At 41.2% G+C, this 22942-nt stretch overlaps 1 protein-coding gene across 3 annotated transcripts in view; it reads left to right on the top strand.

The window, feature by feature from the left end:
• The window catches only part of LOC126066480 (zinc finger protein OZF-like), a 45300-nt gene extending 23393 nt beyond the window's left edge, over positions 1 to 21907 (top strand). Inside the window, exons 2-5 of one of the 3 annotated variants that reach the window (XM_049867564.1) lie at positions 5965 to 6050; positions 17811 to 17937; positions 18927 to 19077; positions 20003 to 21907. In XM_049867564.1, coding sequence (XP_049723521.1) covers positions 6039 to 6050; positions 17811 to 17937; positions 18927 to 19077; positions 20003 to 21548 — 1836 coding nt within the window. In that variant the 5' untranslated portion in view covers positions 5965 to 6038 and the 3' untranslated portion in view covers positions 21549 to 21907. Of the gene's footprint in view, positions 1 to 5453; positions 6051 to 13614; positions 17938 to 18922; positions 19078 to 20002 lie in introns of those variants that run through there. The other 2 variants (XM_049867563.1, XM_049867565.1) reach the window with 2 other exon arrangements.
• Positions 21908 to 22942: the final 1035 nt, after the last annotated feature.

The raw sequence follows: 22942 nt of genomic DNA, 5'->3' as shown, positions 1-22942 counted from the left end.
GCCCCATTTGTTGAAGAGACTTTTTTTTTCCCCCATATTGAATGAATTTTTCACCTTTGTGGATAATCAGTTGACCATAAACATGTGGGTTTATTCTGGACTCTCAATTCTATTCCATAGGTCTATGTCTATTTATTTCTACTGCCTGGCTTCTCCAGGCGCCAGTGCCAGAATCTTCATCTTTAGGCAGTCTTATAGTTTGGCTAGAAGTCCCCCATGAAGTTTAACTTTGATTCCATCAGTTTTAGGCCTCCTGAGCAGCCTGAAACCACCCAGCTCATGACCCCCTCTCCCTCAGGCTGGGTCACGGAGACTGCGGGACAGTCTCCCTCAGATCAGAATTCTGCCTTATCTGCCATCCCTCTGTCAGAGAGTCTCTCATCCCCACACTGAGTCACTGCTCTCAGACTACAGCAGGATCTTAGAAGAGGGTCTGCCGCATGGGATGCTGGATGGACCCTGCAGAATTTCCTCCACCTCCCCTCCAAGAAAGCAGTAGGAATTTATGAGGAGTTGGGATCCTTTGGTGCTGTTGAAGTCACCTTGTTTGTTCCAAGTTTACAAACAACAGAAAATCATTCCTTCTTTTTAATAACTGTGCTTAAGTTCCAGCAGATGTCACTTAAGGGGTATGCCATTTGATACCCCTGGGGATCATTTCTGTAAATACCGCTGGCACATTTTCCTTTTGTACATGTCTTGGGTAATGAAAGGTGGTTCCCGTGAGTACCACCAGCTTTTTATTACACTTGAATTTTCCTTTAAGACAGCACTTTTCTGGAAGGAGTTAAAAATCAGTCAAGCCAAGGATGCTCTTTATCACCGCTCTTATTCAACATTGTTCTGGAGATCCTAGCCAGAGCAATTAGGCTAGATAAAGAAATAAAGGGCATTCCAGATTAGCAAGGAAAAAGTAAAATTATCTCTATTTGCAGACGACATGATCTTATATGCAGAAAACCCTAAGGAATCCTCAAGAAAACCACTGAAACTAATAGAAGAGTTCAGCAGAGTATTGGGATACAAGATAAACATACAAAAATCAGTTGGATTCCTCTACAACAAAAAGAACATTGAAGAGGAAACCACCAAGTCAATACCATTTACAGTAGCCCCCAAGAAGATAAAATACTTAGGAATAAATTTTACCAGAGATGTAATAGACTTATACAAAGAAAAGTACAATGCATTTCTGCAAGAAACCAAAAGAGACCTACATAAGTGGAAAAACATACCTTATTCATGGATAGGAAGACATAACATTATAAAAATGTCTGTTCTACAAAAAGCAGTCTATACGTTGAATGCAATTCTGATCCAAATTCTAAAGATATTATTTAATGAGGTGAAGAAACAAATCACCAACTGCATATGGAAGGGCAAGAGGCCCTGGATAAGTAAAGCATTACTGAAAAAGAAGAAAAAGTGGGAGGCCTCACTCTACCTGATTTTAGAACCTATTATACCACCACAGCAGTCAAAACAGCCTGGTACTGGTACAACAGACACATAGACCAATGGAACAGAATTGAGAATCCAGACATAAATCCATCAACCTATGAGCAGTTGATATTTGACAAAGGCCCCAAAACAGTTAAATGGGGAAAAGACAGTCTTTTTAACAAATGGTGCTGGCATAAGTGGATATACATCTGCAAAAAAAATGAAACAAGACCCATACCTCACTCCATGCACAAAAACGAGCTTAAAATGGATCAAAGACCTAAATATAAAATCTAAAATGATAAAGATCACAGAAGAAAAAATAGGGACAACGTTAGGAGCCCTAATACATGGCATAAACAGTATACAAAGCATTACTAACAATGCAGAAGAAAAACTAGATAACTGGGAGCTCCTAAAAATCGAACACCTATGCTCATCCAAAGACGTCACCAAAAAAGTAAAAAGATTACCTACAGACTAGGAAAAAGTTTTTAGCTATGACATTTCTGATCAGCACCTAATCTCTAAAATCTACATGATGTTGCAAAAACTCAACTGCAAAAAGACAACCCAATTAAAAAATGGGCAAAAGTTATGAACAGACACTTCACCAAAGAAGACATTCAGGTAGCTAATAGATACATGAAGAAATGCTCACAGTCATTAGCCATTAGAGAAATGCAAATCAAAACTACAATGTGATTTCATCTCACTCCAACAAGGATGGCATTAATCCAAAAAACACAAAACAATAAATGTTGGAGAGGCTGTGGAGAGATTAGAACACTTCTACACTGCTAGTGGGAATGTAAAATGGTACAACCACTTTGAAAATCGATTTGGCACTTCCTTAAAAAGCAGAAATAGAACTATCATAGGATCCAGCAATCCCACTCTTTGGAATATATCCTAGAGAAATAAGAGCCTTTACACGAACAGATATACGCACACCCATGTTCACTGCAGCACTGTTTACAATAGCAAAAAGATGGAAGCAACCAAGGTGCCCATCAACAGATGAGTGGATAGATAAATTATGCTGTATTCACACAATCTAATACCTATGCATCAATAAAGAATAGCAGTGAATCTGTGAAACATTTCATAACATGGAGGAATCTGGAAGGCATTATGCTGATAGAATTTAGTCATTTGCAAAAGGACAAATATTGTATAAGACCACTATTACAGAAACTCAAAAAATAGTTTAAATAGAGAAGAAAACATTCTTTGATGGTTACAAGAGGGGGCAGGGAGGGAGGGTGAGAGGGGGTATTCGCTAATTAGATAGTAGATAAGAATTACTTTAGGTGAAGGGGAAAGACAACACACAATACAGGGGAGGTCAGCACAACTGGACTAAACCAAAAGCAAAGAAGTTTCCTGAATAAACTGAATGCTTCAAAGGCCAGCATAGCAGGGGTGGGGGTTTGGGGACCATGGTTTCAGGGGACATCTAAGTAAATTGGCATAATAAAATCGATTAAGAAAACATTCTGTATCCCACCTCAGAGAGAGGCATATGGGGTCTTAAATGCTAGCAAGGAGCCATCTAAGATGCATCAATTGGTCTCAACCCACCTGGGTCAAAGGAGAATGAAGAACACCAAGGACACAAAGTAATTATGAGCACAAGAGACAGAAAGGGCCACATAAACCAGAGACTACATCAGCCTGAGACCAGAAGAGCTAGATGGTACCCGGCTAGAACTGATGACTGCCCTGACAGGGAACGAACACAACAGAAAACCCCTGAGGGAACAGGAGAGCAGTGGGATGCAGACCCCAAATTCTCATAAAGAGACCAGACTTAATGGTCTGACTGAGACTAGAAGGACCCCAGTGGTCATGGCCCCCAAACCTTCTGTTGGCCCAGAACAGGAACCATTCCTGAAGCCAATTCTTCAGACAGGGTTTGGACTGGACAATGGGTTGGAGAGGGATGCTAGTGAGGAGTGAGGTTCTTGGATCAGGTGGACACTTGAGACTATGTTGGCATCTCCTCCCTGGAGGGGAGGTGAGAGGGTAGAGGGGGTTAGAAGCTGGTGAAATGGACATGAAAAGAGAGAGCGGAGGGAGGGAGCAGGCTGCCTTATTAGGGGAAGAGCAATTGGGAGTATGTAGCAAGGTGTATATAGGTTTTTGTGTGAGAGACTGACTGGATTTGTATTTAAAGCACAATAAAAATAAAAATAAAAAAATCAGTCAAGTTGCAGAGAGAGAGGGCTGGCCAGAGCAGGCCTGGAAGTCCAGCTCCCTCTGCACCCTGCCTGCCTCAGAGCCCTGAGACTGAAGCCTGGCCTTGAGGGTCTGGGGGAGCAGTGAACTTCACAAAGGTGAATGTGCATAATGGCAATGCTTGTGAAAGGGTGTAAAACAGGTTTTTCACTTCTTTAGTACCCTGGCCTTTGCAGATTAGCTTGTGATGGGCCCTAACCCACGCCCAATCCTGTCACTGCCGCCTCAGGCCTCCCAGCTTACCCACTGCTCCCAAGGATGGGAAAAAGGGCAGTGCTGAGGATCTCCAGCCAGCCCTCCCTACCTGATGACCCCCTCCTGTCCTCTGTCACAGCCTTTCCCCACCACACTCCTTTTGTCCAACTCCCTCTCCCCAGGCTCCCGGTGGAGCATGATCCACGGTCTCCAGCGTGGGTGCAAGAGCTGGCCACTGGTCTCTTCCCGTCTCCCTTGGAGAGGGAGGCCACAACAGGGACGCCCTGGAGCCGAGGTCAATCACTCCTCCTTTCCCAATATGTGCTATCTGCCACCTGTCAGCCTGTCTTTGCTAGCTTCGATCCCAGGGTTTGGCCAAGGTGCAGGAGCCCCTGATTGAGCTCCTTTCCTGGATCCTTCCCAGGCACCTCACAGCCTCTGCCCTCTCCTTGGCCTTTGGCATCCCCTCTACGCCTGGCCCCAGCCATCCCTGGGCTTCAGGGGTGGGAGGGGTATGGGCGCAGCTCCCAGTCTTTCCAGGAAGTCCAAGATACTGGACACCCTCAGACTCACGAGCAGGGGAAGATGGGAAGGAGGCAGCCCTCAGGACCTGTGTCTCAGTTATGGGATGGCTCTGTCCTGGCCCAGACCCTTCCAGGAATTCTCCCTATCTGTCGCCTGGTTTCTGGGTGCTCACCTCCATGATGGATGAATTTCTTTGGTAACCCACACTTCACTTCAGAGAGAGCTGTGGGTGCACAGGCACAGGCTTCCACCCTCCCTCCCCAGGCCTTTCTTTGCACACGGCCAGTGTGCTCTAGCTGTGGAGGTGTGGGGGGACTGGGCTGGTGACTAACTGATGATAAGCTTAGCACAGACCAGAGGCTGGGAGAGGCAAGCAGTGTCTGGCTGGACCACCAAAGCCAGCCAAGGAATGGCGGGCATGGACCAGGCTGGTGGGCGGGCTGGGATTGCAGGACATCCATGATGGAATGTTTCTTCCTTCAGGCTCTACAGCAACAAGGGCTCGGATATGGATACTCCCGGGGTCTTGTGAAAAATGCAAATTTTTTTCTTGGGTGGGACTTGAGATCCCTTATATCTTACAAGCTCCCAGTTTATGCTGAAAATAACTATTATGGAAATAGGATGTGAATAAAACTAGAGAATGCTATTAGAGAAATTAATAAAAGGAGGGATAGTGCTTAAAGGGAGCCACTGGTATACAGATCATGCGAGAGAGAGAGAGAAGAGACAAAGAAAACATTTACACTGAGACCAAGAAATAAAAGAGTAGGAGTCAGCTGGGTGGAGTATTGGGAGGAAAGAAATGGGAACAGATGTGGGGACTGCTCCTTAGAGAAAACTTAATGATTTCCGGATTATTGGTTGATAGATTATTATAAGGTTGAAAGAGAATGTGTTCAGGAATTCTCCCAGATTTCTGGAAATGGCCAGAGAGTAAAGGAAAAAAAAAAACTAAAAAACTCAAGGTGAAGAAAGAAATGTTAGTTGCAAAATCAACAGGAAAAATACTGATGACATATTACCATGTTGTAAGTGAAATGAAAGTTTAAAAAAAGAAAAAGCACAGCAGAAGAGTTTCAACTGCACATAATTAAAAATCAGTGATGTATGATGGGTTCATTGACTTGAACTCGAAAAATATATTCTCCCTGAAAATTCACCCACTTTGATATCAAGTAGAAGTATGTGTGTTGTTCCCCAAAGGTGAACCCTTAACCTCATAGGCAAATCCTGAACCTAACCCTTGGGCCCTTGACACCTTCAGGAAGCCAGGGTCACATTTTCCAGCCTGGACAGACCTGGATGCCTCTCATGCTCTGGGATGAGGAAACCCCTCCTTCCGTGACATTGTTGCCAGAGGAAGAGGCTCATGGAGGTGCATGAAGAACACAAGTGTGTGCCCTGGAAGGCTAGAGTAGGACCTGCCTTAAATGCACATACCCTGAGAATGGAGCATGGCCGTGTGCCTGGCGGGGAAGCCCTGCCAAGGGAAATAGCTGAAGGCCAAGAAACTGTCACTTCCTCCTTACTCAACACTGTCTCCTTCTTCCATGTCAGGTCCTAGGTGTGGTGCAGGGAGAGATAGCCCAGCATAGGCAGCTGGGGACCGAGGACAACCGTCTTGCACATCCATGCAGTCACAGGTAAGGATTTTAACTGCCCTGACTGGCTGTGTGGACCAAACACCATTCATCTGCCTCTAAACTGCCTACTTACTGGCTCTGCTTCCACTGCCATCTCTCTTCCTGAAGTGGCTTCTTGGGCTTAGAGAACACATTTACTTAGATTCCCAGAAGCCGAACAATGGTGAGTACTACAGAGAACTGGGGTATTGTTCACTATAAAGGGTGAGGTTGGATATGGGGACAGTGTACTCCAGGCCCTGAGGTTCCTCAGTGAGATAAAAGCATGGCAGAGAAGGCCAGGAACCCTAAGAGGCATCCTGATGCCCTACTCCGTTGTCACTGGGTGTTTCCTGTACGCGTATGTTCAAGGGTTGGATACCTGGGGCCACCTTCCTTCTATGACTCTCAGGACTGGCATTATGGTACTCTGTGTCGAATGACAGAACTACCTGACCAGAGCCTGAATACGGAGCAGCTCCAGCTGAGGAGAATGAGCACCAGGTCCTCCAGAGCCATCCTTGTCCCATTCCTGCAAACAGTTTTCTTGGCTTCCCCTAGGCACAGGAGCCTTTTCTGTGCAGTTCTAAAACTACAGCTCCACTTCTGACACTGTGTAATGTGGTAGAAAATGGGGGAGAGAGTTAGTAGCAGAAGGCCCCAACTGTTAATGGGATCCTGGGTGGGGCTTGTTCCTGTCAGGAATTCAATAATGAAATGAGACGGGGGACAGTGAGTCCAGCTGAATCGTGTGGGATCTCCAGATCCATCCTTTTTTGAAGGGATGCTTTTTCTTTGAGGCTTTTAAGTGTGTGAGGAGCATGTGTCCCCAGTCTTTGTCCTCCCACCCATCTCTACCTAGAGTTGATATTAAGTCCTTATAATTATCAACTGCTTTCCAGCCTTGAATGGGAATCTAAAATAAAAGTGTTCTTTTTTGCTTAGACAAGTTCAACATAGGTGATGGTGTATTTAACTTCTTGGGTTTACAGTTTACACTAGAAGAAAATTTCTAGGTAAGTTTGTGTTTCTGCTGAGAATTTTTCAATTTAATGGATATACACTTCTCAAACACAGAGGAGTGCCTATTTTAAACGATGTAAGAGTAAAAATTCAAAAGTAAAACGCTTGTTTCTCTTTGTTGAACTCAAAAGGTAGCTTGGAATTTACACTAGCTTTTTATTTAACAAATTTCCCTGGTATTTTTATAACAATACATTGTTGTTGTTGTTTTTAAGTGCCATCAAGTCGGTTCCGACTCATAGCGACCCTGTGCACCACAGAACGAAACACTGCCCGGTCCTGCGCCATCCTTACAATCGTTGTTACGCTTGAGCTCATTGTTGCAGCCACTGGGTCAATCCACCTCGTTGAAGGTCTTCCTCTTTTCCACTGACCTTGTCCTCTGCCAAGCATGATGTCCTTCTGCAGGGACTGATCCCTCCTAACAACATGTCCAAAGTATGTAAGACGCAATCTCGCCATCCTTGTCTCTAAGGAGCATTCTGGTTGTACTTCTTCCAAGACAGATTTGTTCATTCTTTTGGCAGTCCATAGTATATTCAATATTCTTCACCAGCACCACAATTCAAAGGTGTCAACTCTCCTTCGGTCTTCCTTATTCATTGACCAGCTTTCACATGCATATGATGCAACTGAAAATACCATGGCTTGGGTCAGGCGCACGTTAGTCTTCAAGGTGACATCTTTGCTCTTCAACACTTGAAAGAGGTCCTTTGCAGCGGATTTACCCAGTGCAATGCATCTTTTGATTTCTTGACTTCTGCTTCCATGGCTGTTGATGGTGGATCCAAGTAAAATGAAATCCTTGACAACTTCAACCTTTTCTCCGTTTATCATGACGTTGCTCATTGGTCCAGTTGTGAGGATTTTTGTTTTCTTTATGTTGAGGTGTAATCCATACTGAAGGCTGTGGTCTTTGATCTTCATTAATAAGTGCTTCCAGTCCTCTTCACTTTCAGCAAGCGAGGTTGTGTCATCTGCATAACGCAGGTTGTTAATGAGTCTTCCTCCAATCCTGATGCCCCGTTCTTCCTCATATAGTCCAGCTTCTCATATTATTTGCTCAGCATACAGATTGAATAGGTGTGGTGAAAGAATACAACCCTGACGCACATCTTTCCTGACTTGAAACCGATCAGTATCCCCTTGTTCTGTCCGAACAACTGCCTCTTGATCTAAGTAAAGGTTCTTCATGAGCACAATTAAGTGTTCTGGAATTCCCATTCTTCACAATGTTATCCGTAATTTGTTATGATCCACACAGTTGAATGCCTTTGCATAGTCAATAAAACATAGGTAAACATCCTGGTATTCTCCACTTTCAGCCAGGATCGATCTGACATCAGCAATGATATCCCTGGCTCCATGCCCTCTTCTGAAACCAGCCTGAATTTCTGGCAGTTCCCTGTCGATATACTGGTGCAGCCATTTTTGAATGATCTTCAGCAAAATTTTGCTTGTGTGTGATATTAATGATATTATTCTATAATTTCCACGTTCTGTTGGATCACCTTTCTTGGGAATAGGCATAAATATGGGTCTCTTTCAGTCAGTTTGCCAGGAAGCTGTCTTCTATATTTCCTGGTATAGACGAGTGAGCACCTCCAGCGCTTCATCTGTTTGTTGAAACATCTTGACTGATATTCCATCAATTCCTGGAGCCTTGTTTTTCACCAGTGCCTTCAGAGCAGCTTGGACTTCTTCCTTCAGTACCATCAGTTCCTGATCATATGCCACCTCTTGAAATGGTTGAACATTGACTAATTCTTTTTGTTATAATGACTCTGTGTATTCCTTCCATCTTCTTTTGATGCATCCTGCATCATTTAGTATTTAGAATCCTTTACTATTGCAACTCGAGGCTTGAGTTTTTTCTTCAGTTCTGTCAGTTTGTTGTACTGTGGCGGCTTGCGTGTTGCTGTGATGCTGGAAACTATGCTGCCAGTATTCAGATACCAGAAGGGTCACCCATAGAGGACAGGTTTCAGCTGAGTTTCCAGACTAAGACTAGGAAGAGGGACCAGCAGTCTACTTCTGAAAAGCATTAACCCAGTAGGAAGTGAAAACCTTATGAATAGCAGTGGAACATTGCCCAATATAGTGCTGGAAGGTGAGCCCCCCAGGTTGGAAGGCACTCAAAAGATGACTGGGGAAGAGCTGCCTCCTCAAAGTAGAGTCGACCTTAATGACGTGGATGGAGTAAAGCTTTCGGGACCTTCATTTGCTGATGTGGCATGACCCAAAGTGAGAAGAAATAGCTGCAAACATCCATTAATAATCAGAACCTGGAATGTATGAAGTATGAATCTAGGAAAATTGGAGTTCGTCAGAAATGAAATGGAACACATAAACATTGATATCCTAGGCATTAATGTGCTGAAATGGACTGGTATTGGCTGTTTTGAATCAGACAATCATATAGTCTACTATGCTGGGAATGACAACTTGAAGAAGAATGGTGTTGCATTCATCGTCAAAAAGAACGTTTCAAGATCTATCCTGAAGTACAATGCTGTCAGTGATAGGATAATATCCATACGCCTACAAAGAAGACCAGTTAATACGAATATTATTCAAATTTACGCACCAACCACTAGGGCCAAAAATGAAGAAATAGAAGATTTTTATCAGCTGCTGCAGTCTGAAATTGATCGAACATGCAATCAGGATGCATTGATAATTACTGGTGATTGGAATGAGAAAGTTGGAAACAAAGAAGAAAGATCAGTAGTTGGAAAATATGGTCTTGGTGATAGAAACAATGCTGGAGATTGAATGATAGAATTTTGCAAGACCAATGACTTCTTCATTGCAAATACCTTCTTTCACCAACATAAATGGCAACTGTACACATGGACCTCACCAGATGGAACACACAGAAATCAAATTGACTACATCTGTGGAAAGAAACAATGGAAAAGTTCAATATCATCTGTCAGAACAAGGCCAAGGGCTGAATGTGGAACAGACCATCAGTTGCTCATATGCAAGTTCAAGCTGAGACTGAAAAATCAGAGTAAGTCCACCAGAGCCAAAATATGACCTTGAGTATATCCCACTTCAGTTTAGAGACCATCTAAAGAATAGATTTGATGTATTGAACACTAGTGACCAGATGAGTTGTGGAATGACATCAAGGACATCATCCATGAAGAAAGCAAGAGGTCATTGAAAAGACAGGAAAGAAAGAAAAGACCAAGGTGGATGTCAGAGGAGACTCTGAAACTTGCTCTTGAGCATCGAGCAGCTAAAGCAAAAGGAAGAATTGATGAAGTAAAAGAACTGAACAGAAGATTTCAAAGGGCAGCTCGAGAAGACAAAGTATTATAATGGCATGTGCAAAGAGCTGGAGATGGAAAACCAAAGGGGAAGAACACGCTTGGCGTTTCAAGCTGAAAGACCTGAAGAAAAATAACAATACAAAAAAAAAAAAAAAAACCCAAACCCAGTGCTGTCGAGTTGATTCCGACTCACAGTGACCCTATGTAACAACAAATAGAGAGCTTAAATATGAATTCTTATAAAACTCCATAATACTGTATATGGTTGATCTTTGTTAGTCGTTTTGACCTTATTGCCACCAATGGACACTTGAATTTTGTCCAGTATTTTGCCCTGACAAAGCTTGATGTAGTGAATATAGATGTAAATTTTAAGATCCAGGTACCAAAAGTTTAGACATATAAACCCTTCTGAGCTAAGACAAATTAGACCAAAATGAAGGGGTTTTCACATGACTTTATAAAATTATCGTATGAAAATTACATTTCTTTCATGTTTTAAGCCATTGCTTTAAGCTTTTATTGTCAACTATATCATAAACAATAAGTGCATAACCTGTTCAAGTATAGTTTAAATAACAGAAAATTCCTGATAATAAAAACCTTGTCAGTTTTTGCGGTCTCCTGTTGTGTCCCACCCTGATCTCATCTACTTGCTGCCTGGAGATTATTGATGTCTGCTTTTGAGAAGGTTGTTATTATTGCTGTTTTTATAGCTTTGACACCCAAGGCTTTTTTTTTTAAACAAAATTTCATTGTTTTTTCAATGAAGATCTGCACAGCAGTTTAGGTTCCCATTCAACAATTTCTACACAAATTGTTCAGTGACATTGGTTATGTTCTTCATGATTCGTGAACATTCTCAAGATTTTTATTCTGGCTGTTCCCTTTCCTTTGACCTAATTTCCCTGCCCCCTTACATTCTTATCTTTGTTTTAAAATAATTGTTGATCCTTTGGTCTCATATAGATGATTTTTAAATGGAGCACAGTACTCAAAGGTGATACTCTCTTTTTGTGTGCCAATCTGTTATTTCGCTAAACAGTGACCTCAGGCTAGTTTCAGTTCAAGATTTAAAGAGTATCTTAGGGCAGCAGTCTCAGAGAGTCCTCCAGTCTCAAGCAGTTAAGTAAGTCTTTTTTTTGTTTGTTTGTTTTATAAATTTGACATTCTGTTCCACATTTTACTCCCATTCTATCAGGGTCCATCTATTGTTGCCTTGACTAGAATTGGTTGATAGTGGTAGCCAGGCACCATCTCTCATCTAGTTCTTCTGGTCTCAGGGTAGATGAGGCTGTGGTTCATGTACACTTGTTTCTTCTTTAAGTCTTTGGTTTCCTTCTTTCTCTTTTGCTCCAGATAAGTAGAGACCTATACTTATATCTTAGATGGCTGCTCATAAGCTTTTAAGACCCCAGACGGTACTCACCAAACTAGGACATAGAACATAAACTTTATGAACTATATTATGCCAATTGACCAAGATGTCCCACAACATACCTTCAAACCCAGCAAACCAATCCTGCGCAGGGTGTTCAGTTACATCTAAGAAGTATCTGTAAATGTGACACCCAAGCCTTAATCCATAACTTCTATGTTTAATTTTCCCTCTTTTGAGCTTTCTGTAACTTTAATTATAACTGTATCTGAGTTCTTCTCTGACTTGTTTTCCTTAGAATACTTTTGCATTTCATACATGTTGGTGTCTGTACCTGTAGTCTACCCATGTTGCTATGTGCCTATGCTACCATTGTATGAATGGGCCAGAATTTACCTACCCATTGTAGAGCTTACAGGATTTGGGTGGTTCAAGTGTAACTATTGCTCTTGTAATATTGCTGCTCTTATTCTCCTCATTCTGTTTCCAGACTTAGTGCTCTTGCCTCTTTAGTGAGGGGAAATTGCCAACTTACAGATGATAACCAAGTTCTAATTTACTAAAAGAGCCGATGGCGTTTTACAAACTTTCCCTCCCACAAAATATACATATATATCTTATTTGTATTATCTGCTTATCCAGTGAAGTAATTTTGGCTCTTGTAATCAGTGTATAAAACAATATCTTACTTTGATTTTATTGTTTAAGTTCCATACTCTACTCTTCTAATGAAAAGGCTATGCATGTTTTCCCACTGTTAATTTATTTCTCTGTGATTTTTTAGGGCTTCGTTATAAACTTTGGACATTCTTCCCCTAGTATGTAACTTATCTTCTCACTCATTTTTGCTGCCATTTGATGAATTGTTGTGACTTTTAATACAGTAGAAGTTGTCGGTCTTTTCCCTTATGTCTTAATCTTCTTATTTAAGATTTTTTCCTCTATTCTGATGTCATAAGATCATTTGCTTATAACTTCTGAAAGTATTACAATTTTACATTCTCATAATTAAAGCTGATCTACCTAGAATTGATTTTTGCATATGGAGTACATAAGAATAGACCATTCCAGTTAGATAATTATTTGATGAAAAATAAACCTTTTGACTTCTACTTGATTTTGACTTATGGTGACCCCGTGTGTTTCAGAGTAGAACTGCAAGCCATAGCATTTTCAACAACTCGTTTTTCAGAAGTAAATTGCCAGACCTTTCTTCCAATGTGCCTGTACCATTCCTTCAAAACCTCCAGCCTTTCCCGAGTAGCTGAGCACTTAACCGTGTATGCAACCTGGGGACTCCAATTAGTTGATTCTACCCCTCATATTGAAGTGTGAGTGCTTTCTGTCACTGCCCTGCAGTGCTTGCTGTGTCGTGAATCAACTTTCCATAGAGATTGGTGGACCTTTTCTGGGGCTGTTTATTTATTTATTTTTTTGGTCTATTATGTATTCCTATAATGATACTCTCTCTCTATACATATGAATACAATTTTATAGGACAAGCCAATTCCTTATTCCTTAGAATATCTTGGCTATTTGTGGACATTTGCAATTACATATACATTCTTGAAGAATTATTTTGTGAAGTTCAAAAAAACAAAATTGATTGAATTTTATGGAAGCACATTGGAATAATGATCTGTTTGTGGGGAACAGTTGTCTACTGCACACACTATCTTTTCATTTATTTCAGTCTATTTGTCAGATTTCCACATTAGGATCTCTTATTAATTACACTCCTTTTTTAAAAAATGTAAAATATAAATATAAAAATATATGTCATCTTTTAAAAATTAATTTCTCAACTGCTTGGTGCTAGTGTATGTACATGAAATATTTAAAATAAACTTACCTTGATATTTATTTTGTAATCTGAATACTTCCCAAAAGCATCAGTACCATCTTTGGGAGTTCTACATATACAGTTATTTAACCTAAAAATACGGATTGGGGTGTTTTGTTTTTTGTCTTTACCATTCTTATTTCTTTACCTTTTTTCTTCCTTTTTCTTTTTTGGTTTATATCAGCTATAACTGCTGGGATAACATTGTATGAGAATGGGATAATAGGTATCCTTGTTTTTCACCTGCTTTTACTAGAAAAATGTTGATGTTATCAGTACATATGGTCTTTGATATACACTTTTTGTATATGCCTACTTTAATTGTTTCTTATCTGATTATGGCCATGCCCTTCTAATTTATCTCCCAACTTTTACATTTGTCCCCATACACAGGTTCTGTAAATTCTTTAAGGGCTGTCATATCATTTTCCATCACTGATCAAAGTTGTAAAATTGCTCTACATTTCTCTCAGATTAAAAACTGGAGTCTTTCAGAAGCCCACACATTTCCCGAACATACCCATTGGCTGTAGTCACCTCTCCAAATTCCTGTACTGGTACTCTCCAGCATCTCACGTTGCTCGTCATGCTGGGGTTTGGGTCTGCTTAAGACATACCAGATACACGCCCACCTGCTAGCCTGTGCTGTGGTGTTTCCTCCTCCTGAAACAGTCTCTTCTCAGCTATCCTTTTGGTAATTCCTTTGCATCTTTCTAGCCCTAGCTCAGGTCATTTTTTCAATGAATTCAATTAATTAGGCTGTGGATTACACAGGGCAAATGACTTCCATCAAAACTGAAGGAAGACATAGGCAGATACAGAGGATCATTCCAGACCAGAAACCCAGGAGCAGAGTACCTTTGTGTCCCTCCACTTTTGGGGGCAATGGTTTGCTCTGTGACCTCAACAGCCTATGTAGCCTGATTAATACTGCTGCTTGCATTGTCAGCACTGTCAGCACTCAGCATTCCGGTAATTAGGTCTCAGTCTTCTAGTGAACCTGTGCCCCTGGGCAGTGACTTCACCCATGCTTGTCTGCTTCTCCCCTCATCCAGTGTGATAAGATAGGAATCCTGGATGGGGCTAAGATCAGATATTTTACTACTCCAGGTCTTTCAGACTTTGGTAAAATAGTTTCCCATGAGAGTAGTCCTTGTGAAGGAGAAAGAATGCTCTGCACGAGTTTCAAAATGGCTGCTTTTCCTCTGACCCCTCCTGGCAGCACAGGGGATTTTCACATCAAGGATGTGGCAGGGTTCGTGGAGGCAAAACTCACAAAATTGTGTGGATCCCCCTAACAGGGGGCCCCATGGCATATTTAAGCCTGAAGTTTTTGCACACCAAGCCCCCGTGACACTTTTAAGTCTTCCTTCTCTGGTACTGATCTTAGCAATGGTTTCTGCTCCTGGGCTTCTGCTCTGGAATGATTCTCTGTATCTGCCTATGTGTCCCTCCAGTTTGGGGGTTAACTGTTTGCCCTATGACCTCAATACTCAGTTCAGTATGTTCAGCTTTTTTCTTGAGGATAGGAGTAATGACTTCCAAGCTCTTTTTACATGTCGGACCAAAACCCAGAAGTCTTCATTTGTGTTTTGTATCATTATTGTTTATTTTCTTTTACTTTCTTTATAGTATTTATTAATGCTACTTTTATTTTTCCAGTGCCCCAATTTACTTGTTTACCTTTTGTGAATAACTTGTGTATCTTCCATTTCCCAGCCCTGGAGGTCAGTGGCCCTCTTTGACTCCTCTACCTCTACGATGGAAGTTGTTGAAGTCAATGAGCATCTGAAATCTGTACCATCACATAGCACTTCCAAGTTTTTAGAATTGAAAGTGTGATTGTTTTTTTTTTCTCTTACCGAGCTAGGTTTCACTAGCTAGTGTTTCCTAAAATACTTTGCTTTTCCCTACACTAACTCACTAAAGATAAATATGCTTGTGTTACTGCTTATTCCCTGACTGTGCTGCATTTTTCATAGAACTTACTGCCATGTGACATGTTGCTATTGTTGTTAGTTGCTATGGAGTCAGTTCCAACTCATAACAACCCCGCATGTGCAAAATGGAATTGCTCCATAGGGTTTTCAAGGCTGTGACCTCTCAGAGCAGATTGTCAGGCCTGTCTTCCAAGGAACCTCTGGATTATTTTGAACTGCCAACCTTTGGGCTAACGTTCAAGCTCTTAACTACTTGTGTCATCCAGGGAACTTGACATAATTCATTTATTTACTGCCCACACCCAAAGAAGTTATCCATGTGCTTCCGGATATTTGTTTTGTTCAGTGCTGTGTGTGCTTTGACCACGTAAAGTAGACTCTGTATCAATATTACCTAAATCAATTTTAATAAATGAAAGAGCCAGATATAAGGGCCTGAAGGGAAGCAATCTTGCCTGAGACTGGCTTTGCCGGGAGAAAGTGATCCAGATTGTCTGAATTGAATAGAATTTTTCCTTTATCGCCTTTCCCCACTACCCAGCAGCACTCTAGATATCTATGTACCTGAAGATTAATAGCCAGAATAACAAGAACACTGTAGGTATATGAACAGAAATGCAGTTGTCAGGAATTTAGTCTTAGGCATATTGACCTGCATTCTGACCCTGGCTCAGCAACATACCATTTGGGCAGTATTGAGCAGGTGATTAAATTGATTATAACTTTCCTTGGCTATAACCTGTTTGAAACAATATCTGATTAGGAGAGGCATGAGTAGTAAATGAGCTAGTGTGCTAAAAGCTTTTTGCAAATTCCTTCATACATTGTAGCTGCTCAGTAAATGCAACATTTTATCATATATTGTAAGAATGGAAGTTAGGGTTTTTGATGGCTTTAAAATATGTAACCTGGCCCACTGTACTGGAGGAGACTTTTGAATGTGGCACAGAGTCAAAGTTTGCTGTGACAGTCATACCAGGATTGATAAGGTATGACCTTAAGAGCTCACTTCATCTGGTAACCTATTTACAGCAGCTTGGCTGTTCAGTAAAATAATAGCAGCAGAAATTCAGTGGAACAGCCTTTTGTCTCCTCACTACATGTGGTAGCCAATGGGTTGATGCTATTTCACAGAGGCCAGTCCTATAGCCCAAAGGATCAGGGGTCAGGTAATCATACTTGTGTGCCTTCCAAGGGCTGCAAATTTGAGAAAATTTTGGAGTGGAGTGTCTGCAGGGTTGGCGTATTTAAGTCTTTGGTTCCTAGGCTGCACGAGCAGTTCAGCTAAATCCCCTGCACTTCAGTGAACTTACTAGAAAACATGAACCTTAACCTCTTGTTCCTGGTCACCAAACACAAGGGCATGCTATTCTGCTTCTTCAGAGATTGGGTTTTTTGTTATAACATTAGCGTGGGTTTGTGTAGGTGTCTGGGTGTCTGTTGTGGAGCAGTCACTATTAATTGCTGTACAGTAACTTTGGGTCTCAGGGTTTGAAAATTTTGATGATATCTGGATTTCGTTGTTTCCTGCTTTCACCTAAGATCTATACCTTTTCAGTACCCTTGCCTGTCTCCATGAAAGACAGACTGCATGATAGCACAACTGTAGAATTATTAAAAAGTAGGTGGCAGGCATGTAAAATTTCATAATTCCCCAAAATAATATTCTCTTTTCAGCAGGTGGTCCTGTCAGCTCCTGATGACCTGGAGCTCTTTAAGAAAATATAATAAGTTCAGGGCCTTAGGTTGCCACTTTGTTTCTGCAGGCCACTGGACCTCCCATGGCTGGTGAGGGGCAAAAGGACAAACTGCCAGTCCTGCAGTGTTTCCTAGTTGTTAATATCTCATCCTGTTTTCACCCTGTGCTTCATGTTTTGTTAAATATTCTGTTGGGTCCTGTGCAAGGAGTTGAATTTTTTTTCTACAAGGAAGAGATCTGAATGTGGAAATAAGGCTTTCATTGTAGAGCATTTCTCTAGTTTATGCTGTGTGTTCTGTTATGCTGTGTGAGTGTCCTAGACCATAAAGATAGTGAGGAATAAGACTGGAATTAGTCACAGTCGAACTGTGGAGAGATAAGTTCATCGTGTTGGGAGTATCATTAAATTTATGAGACAGAATGCAATCGGTGAGGAAGTGAATCAGTGAAGGGATGAGGCTGATGGCTAAACCCTAGAGTAGACTTTACTAGAACACAGAACCCGTGTGAAATCCCCATGAAATCTGAGTTCCCCAGAACTGTCAGCCTCACCCTTCCTTTCATACACATTGGAGTACATGTTACCTTGCTGAACCAGAATATGTGGGATGTTTTAGGACTCAGTGGCTGTTGAGGATGTGGCTGTGGACTTTACCCAGGAAGAATGGGCATTGCTGGATCTTTCGCAGAGGAAGCTCTACAGAGATGTAATGATGGAAACCTTCAAAAACCTGGCCTCAGTAGGTATGGATGGCTTCTTAATTTTTTTATCTTTAGTGACCAAATATGTCGTACTCATTGATGCTACTCCAGTATGTGGGTTGAGGAATGGAAATACATTGTTAAATCAGACAAATATGGTTTTTTGCTATTTGAGCATGCATAACCTGGCTTCCCCATACATATAAACCTCGCTATTAAACTGACTTCTCATTTCAATTGTGGTTAGAAGCCTAAGGTCCTTAAAATGTAAGTGTGATCATTGACTCCAGAGGTATCTTTGGTACACAGAATATTTATAATCTGGGACCTTGTAAAGAGTCTGTGTTTATTACAAGTTTGACATGATTATTCTGCTACAAATAAATTTATACCATCCCATCTTCAGAGAGACCCCAAAGACCAAAGTATTGGCTCAGTGTCAGGGAAGTATTCATTGCCCTTCCTGTCTTCCCTCATGATATGTCTTTTTCCGTGAGCACCATGTCAGCTACACTCATTTGTTCTCCCAGAGTAACAAGAGGAAGACCTAAGAAGAGTGCAGATAGCACTCATCCAGGACTACTGTGTCAGTGGTCACCAGGAGGCAAGATCCTTTGAAGAACCAGGCCTGCATCTAGGGAATGAGATTTGAATAAATCAGTTAGAAAAAGCCTCTTTTAGGTTGAGGAGTATGTACTTCACAGATATCTGAGCTTGCTTTTCTGACTTTCCTCAATCCTAACATACCTGTGTTCATGGAGAAAGACCATCCCCCTTTCCTCTTTTAGTGTTTCATGTGCATGGTGTTCAATACCTTTCTACTTTGTTCTTCTAATTCCACTTTATTTTTGTCACCATCTGTTTCAACCTTCATGGAAGTATTTCCTAGTAAATTGCTTTTTGACCATTGCCAAAGTACTGGAACTGCAAAATGTGTCAAAGTCTTTCTGTTCTCACAGCTACCTTTTTGCTCTGAGTAATTCATTTCCTTTTTTTCATATTGTGAACCTCAACTTATATCATTGAGTCAGTTTCTCAAAACCTTGATGATGGAGAAAAGCTGTCCGCTGAAAATATAATAGTACAATTCATGAAAAATGACACCTGGTCCTCCATGGTAGGAGAAATCTGCAAATTGCATGGCATTGAAGATCAGGATGATAACCAGAAAATACATGTGAGGTGAGTGTCATTCACTTGAGAGACAGCAGTGCAGGGTATCATGGCATTAAAATGTATGTATAAGGAGCCCAGGTGGCACGAATTGTTAAGCACTCAACTGCTAATCAAAAGATAGGCAATTTGAACCTACCCCGTGGCTCTGTGGGAGAAGTACCTGGCAATCTGCATCAGTAATAATTAAAGCCAAGAAAACCCTACGGGACAGTTGTGCTCTATCATGTGGGATCACTATGAGCCAGAATTGACTCACAGCACCTAACAACAACAACAACTGTATATACATGTATATGTATGTATGTACAAACCTGTTGCTGTCAAGTTAGTTCTGACTCATAGCGACCCTATAGGACAGAGTAGAACCGTCCCACAGTGGTTTCCAGGGCTATAATCTTTATGGAAGCAGACTGTCACAGCTTGTTCCCACAGAGCTGCTGGTGGGTTTGAGCCATTGACCTTTCGATTAGCAGCCGAGCGCTTAACCACTGCACAGCCAGGGCTTATATATCTATATATATCTCTCACACCCATTGCCATGGAGTCTATTCTGACTCATGGCAGTGCTGCTGGATGGCTTCAAACCACTAACTTTAGGTTCTAGTCGAGTGCAAACCTTTTGTACCATCCAGGGATCTAATATGTGAATATTAAACAAGTTCTAATATGGTGTTTTCACAAAACTGTCGCAGTACAATATTTTCATAAATGTGAGTCAGATATTGAATATTTGAAAGATTTCACTTATATGTAGTTATCAGAAAGATTCATATTTTAGAAAAAGTGAAAATAATGGTAGCACCTCTGCCAGATGATTTAATCTATGAAACATGAGACAATTCAGGGCAAAAAAAATACATGTTTACTGTGTATGGTAATGGTGAAATGGTAACAAATTTATATCCAACAGCATGCTGCTTATTTTTAACAGAAGGTGTATGGTAGAGAACCTCTGTGAAAGTAACAAAGACAATCAGTATGGACAGACCTTCAGCCGGATTGCAGATCTTTCTGTGCTCAAAAGAACTCCAGTGGAAACATATCCTTCTGAATGCCTTGAGTGTGGAAAATCCTTGACGGATCATTCATCACTTAAGCATCACATCAGCTATCACTCAGGATGCAGTGCCTGTGAGTGTAAGGGATGTAGAGAAGACTGCAGTTGTCCCTCTTACCTCAACACTCCTGTGAGAACTCTTACTGGAGAGAAACCACATGAATGTAAGGAATGTGGGAAAGCCTTTAGTCAGTCTTCACACCTCATTTCACATATAAGAAGTCACAGTGGAGAGAGGCCTTATGAATGTAAGGAATGTGGGAAGGCCTTTGGTCATTCCTCAAACCTCACTATACATATGAGAACTCACAGTGGAGAGAGGCCTTATGAATGTAAGGAATGTGGCAAAGCCTTTCATAAGTCCTCAAACCTCACTATACATATGAGAATTCATAGTGGAGAGAGGCCTTATGTATGTAACAAATGTGGCAAAACTTTTAATCGCTCATCACACCTCACTACACATATAAGAAGTCACAGTGGAGAGAGGCCTTATGAATGTAAAGAATGTGGCAGCACCTTTCATCATTCTTCAAGCTTCATTAGACATATGAAAACTCACAGTGGAGAGAGGCCTTATGAATGTAAGGAATGTGGCAAAGCTTTTTGTCATTCCTCACACCTCACTAGACATAAGAGAACTCACAGTGGAGAGAGGCCTTACAAATGTAAGGAATGTGGGAAAGCCTTTTGTCAGTCCTCGTACCTCACTACACATATAAGAACTCACAGTGGAGAGAAGCCTTATGAATGTAAGCGGTGTGGCAAAGCCTTTAGTTGGTCCTCAAACTTCATTAAACATATGAGTACTCACAGTGGAGAGAGGCCTTATGAATGTAAGGAATGTGGCAAAACCTTTAGTCACTCCTCAGACCTCACTACACATATAAGAAGTCACAGTGGAGAGAGGCCTTACAAATGTAAGGAATGTGGGAAGGCCTTTAGTTGGCCATCACACCTCACTACACATATAAGAACTCACAGTGGAGAGAGGCCTTATGAATGTAAGGAATGTGGTAAAGCCTTTAGTTGGTCCTCAAACTTCACTAAACATGTGAGTACTCATAGTGGAGAGAGACCTTATGAATGTAAGGAATGTGGCAAAGCCTTTCATCATTCCTCACACCTCACTAGGCATATGAGAACTCACAGTGGTGAGAGGCCTTACAAATGTAAGGAATGTGGGAAAGCCTTTCATCAATTCCCATATCTCATTACACATATAAGAAGTCACATTGGAGAGAGGCCTTATGAATGTAAGGAATGTGGCAAAGCCTTTTGTCATTCTTCAGTCCTCGCTAGACATATGAAAATTCACAGTGGAGAGAGGCGTTATGAATGCAAGGAATGTGGCAAAGCCTTCCATTGGTCCTCACATTTCACTAAACATGTGAGAATTCACAGTGGAGAGAGGCCTTAAGAAAGGATTATTTCATTTGTAGTGCTGTAATTTCAAACAGCAAATTTCTGAAAGTCTGTGATTAGAGAGCAAAGTTTCTCAGTGAGTCAAAGAAGGAGTCATTAGAGTTACTTTGTGCCTTTGGGAGAAATAACAGCTTCATGGTAACTGTGTAGCTGTCTTTATTAGTGTTCATTTCTCTAGTTTCATGAACAACTGGGCAGAGTTTACTTTCTCAGTCCACTCTAAATTTTACCTTCTTACAGTCTTTGAGTATATTACAAATAAGGCTGCAGTGAATAGCCCTGAGCATATGTTTCATGTTTTTTAATGTTTTTGTTGATGTTAGTTTGCATGCAATAAAAGGCACTGATCTTGTATTTGGGTTGAGGGTTTTTGTTTTGTTTTCTTGTTTAAGGTATTTTCCACTCTTCCCCAATGTGAAGTTGTGTTTTACCCTTTGTAATTAATAAGTTTTGCATAGGGAGATACTTTAAACTCATTGCTGTTGAGTCAGTTCCAACTCATAGAAACTATATAGGAGAGAGTAGGACTGCCCCATAGAATTTCCAAGGAGGAACTGGTGGATTTGAACTGCTGACCTCTTGGTTAACAGCCAGGCTCTTGACCACTGCACCACCAGGGCTCCAGGGAGATATTTTGGGACTCTGCAGATATTTTTCATCTTTTGTCTACTAATTTTAAATCCATCGGTAATTATTACCTGCAATCATTATTACCGTAGTGTATACCAAATGGTGATTTTCTGTTCCAAGCATTCATTCTGTATTTATTGGAATTTTATTGTAAGGAATAGCTTTCCTTTTTCCCCATTTTATTTACTTCTTAAAATTTTCATAGCAGTATAGGCTAATGGATATTAGTATTTAATTTTTTTACTCAGATTGTCAGAGATTTGGTTATTAGAAGCTGCCTTACATAGGTTCCTGCACTACTATTTTTGGGGGGGAGGGGGGAGCATTATTTTCTGGCAGTTTCCCAGATTCGTCTTGGACTTTTCCTGCATCAGCCCTGGAATCAGCTTTATGTATGCACGCATGGCATATAGGAGTAGCCCTTGGTGACCCTGTGGTGCAGCCTTGAAATAGGGCCCAGTATTGTTGTCACCACCCAGGAGCAAAGCAGGTTGTGGTGAGGAGAAGTGACATTCCACTGTCTGAATTTCGGTCCTTTTGACTCTGACCCTCTGGAACCACCCTCGCCCCCACCAAGGAAAAATTAAATGGGATCCATCTCATCAGTGAGCACTTTTTCTAGGCTGTACTCCAGTGAGTGAGCAGCCTGCCCTCTGCATTCACGTGTGCCGTCTTGTCATTTCTTCTAGAAACAAGAGGCTTCAGAGTTCTAGTGCATGTGTGAATAGAGGAGGCCAGTACAGAGGCTTTGGCAATGGA

The sequence above is a fragment of the Elephas maximus genome, chromosome 23 (assembly GCF_024166365.1).
Source record: "Elephas maximus indicus isolate mEleMax1 chromosome 23, mEleMax1 primary haplotype, whole genome shotgun sequence".
Taxonomy (NCBI): domain Eukaryota; kingdom Metazoa; phylum Chordata; class Mammalia; order Proboscidea; family Elephantidae; genus Elephas; species Elephas maximus.
This window is presented reverse-complemented; position numbering and strand designations above follow the sequence as displayed.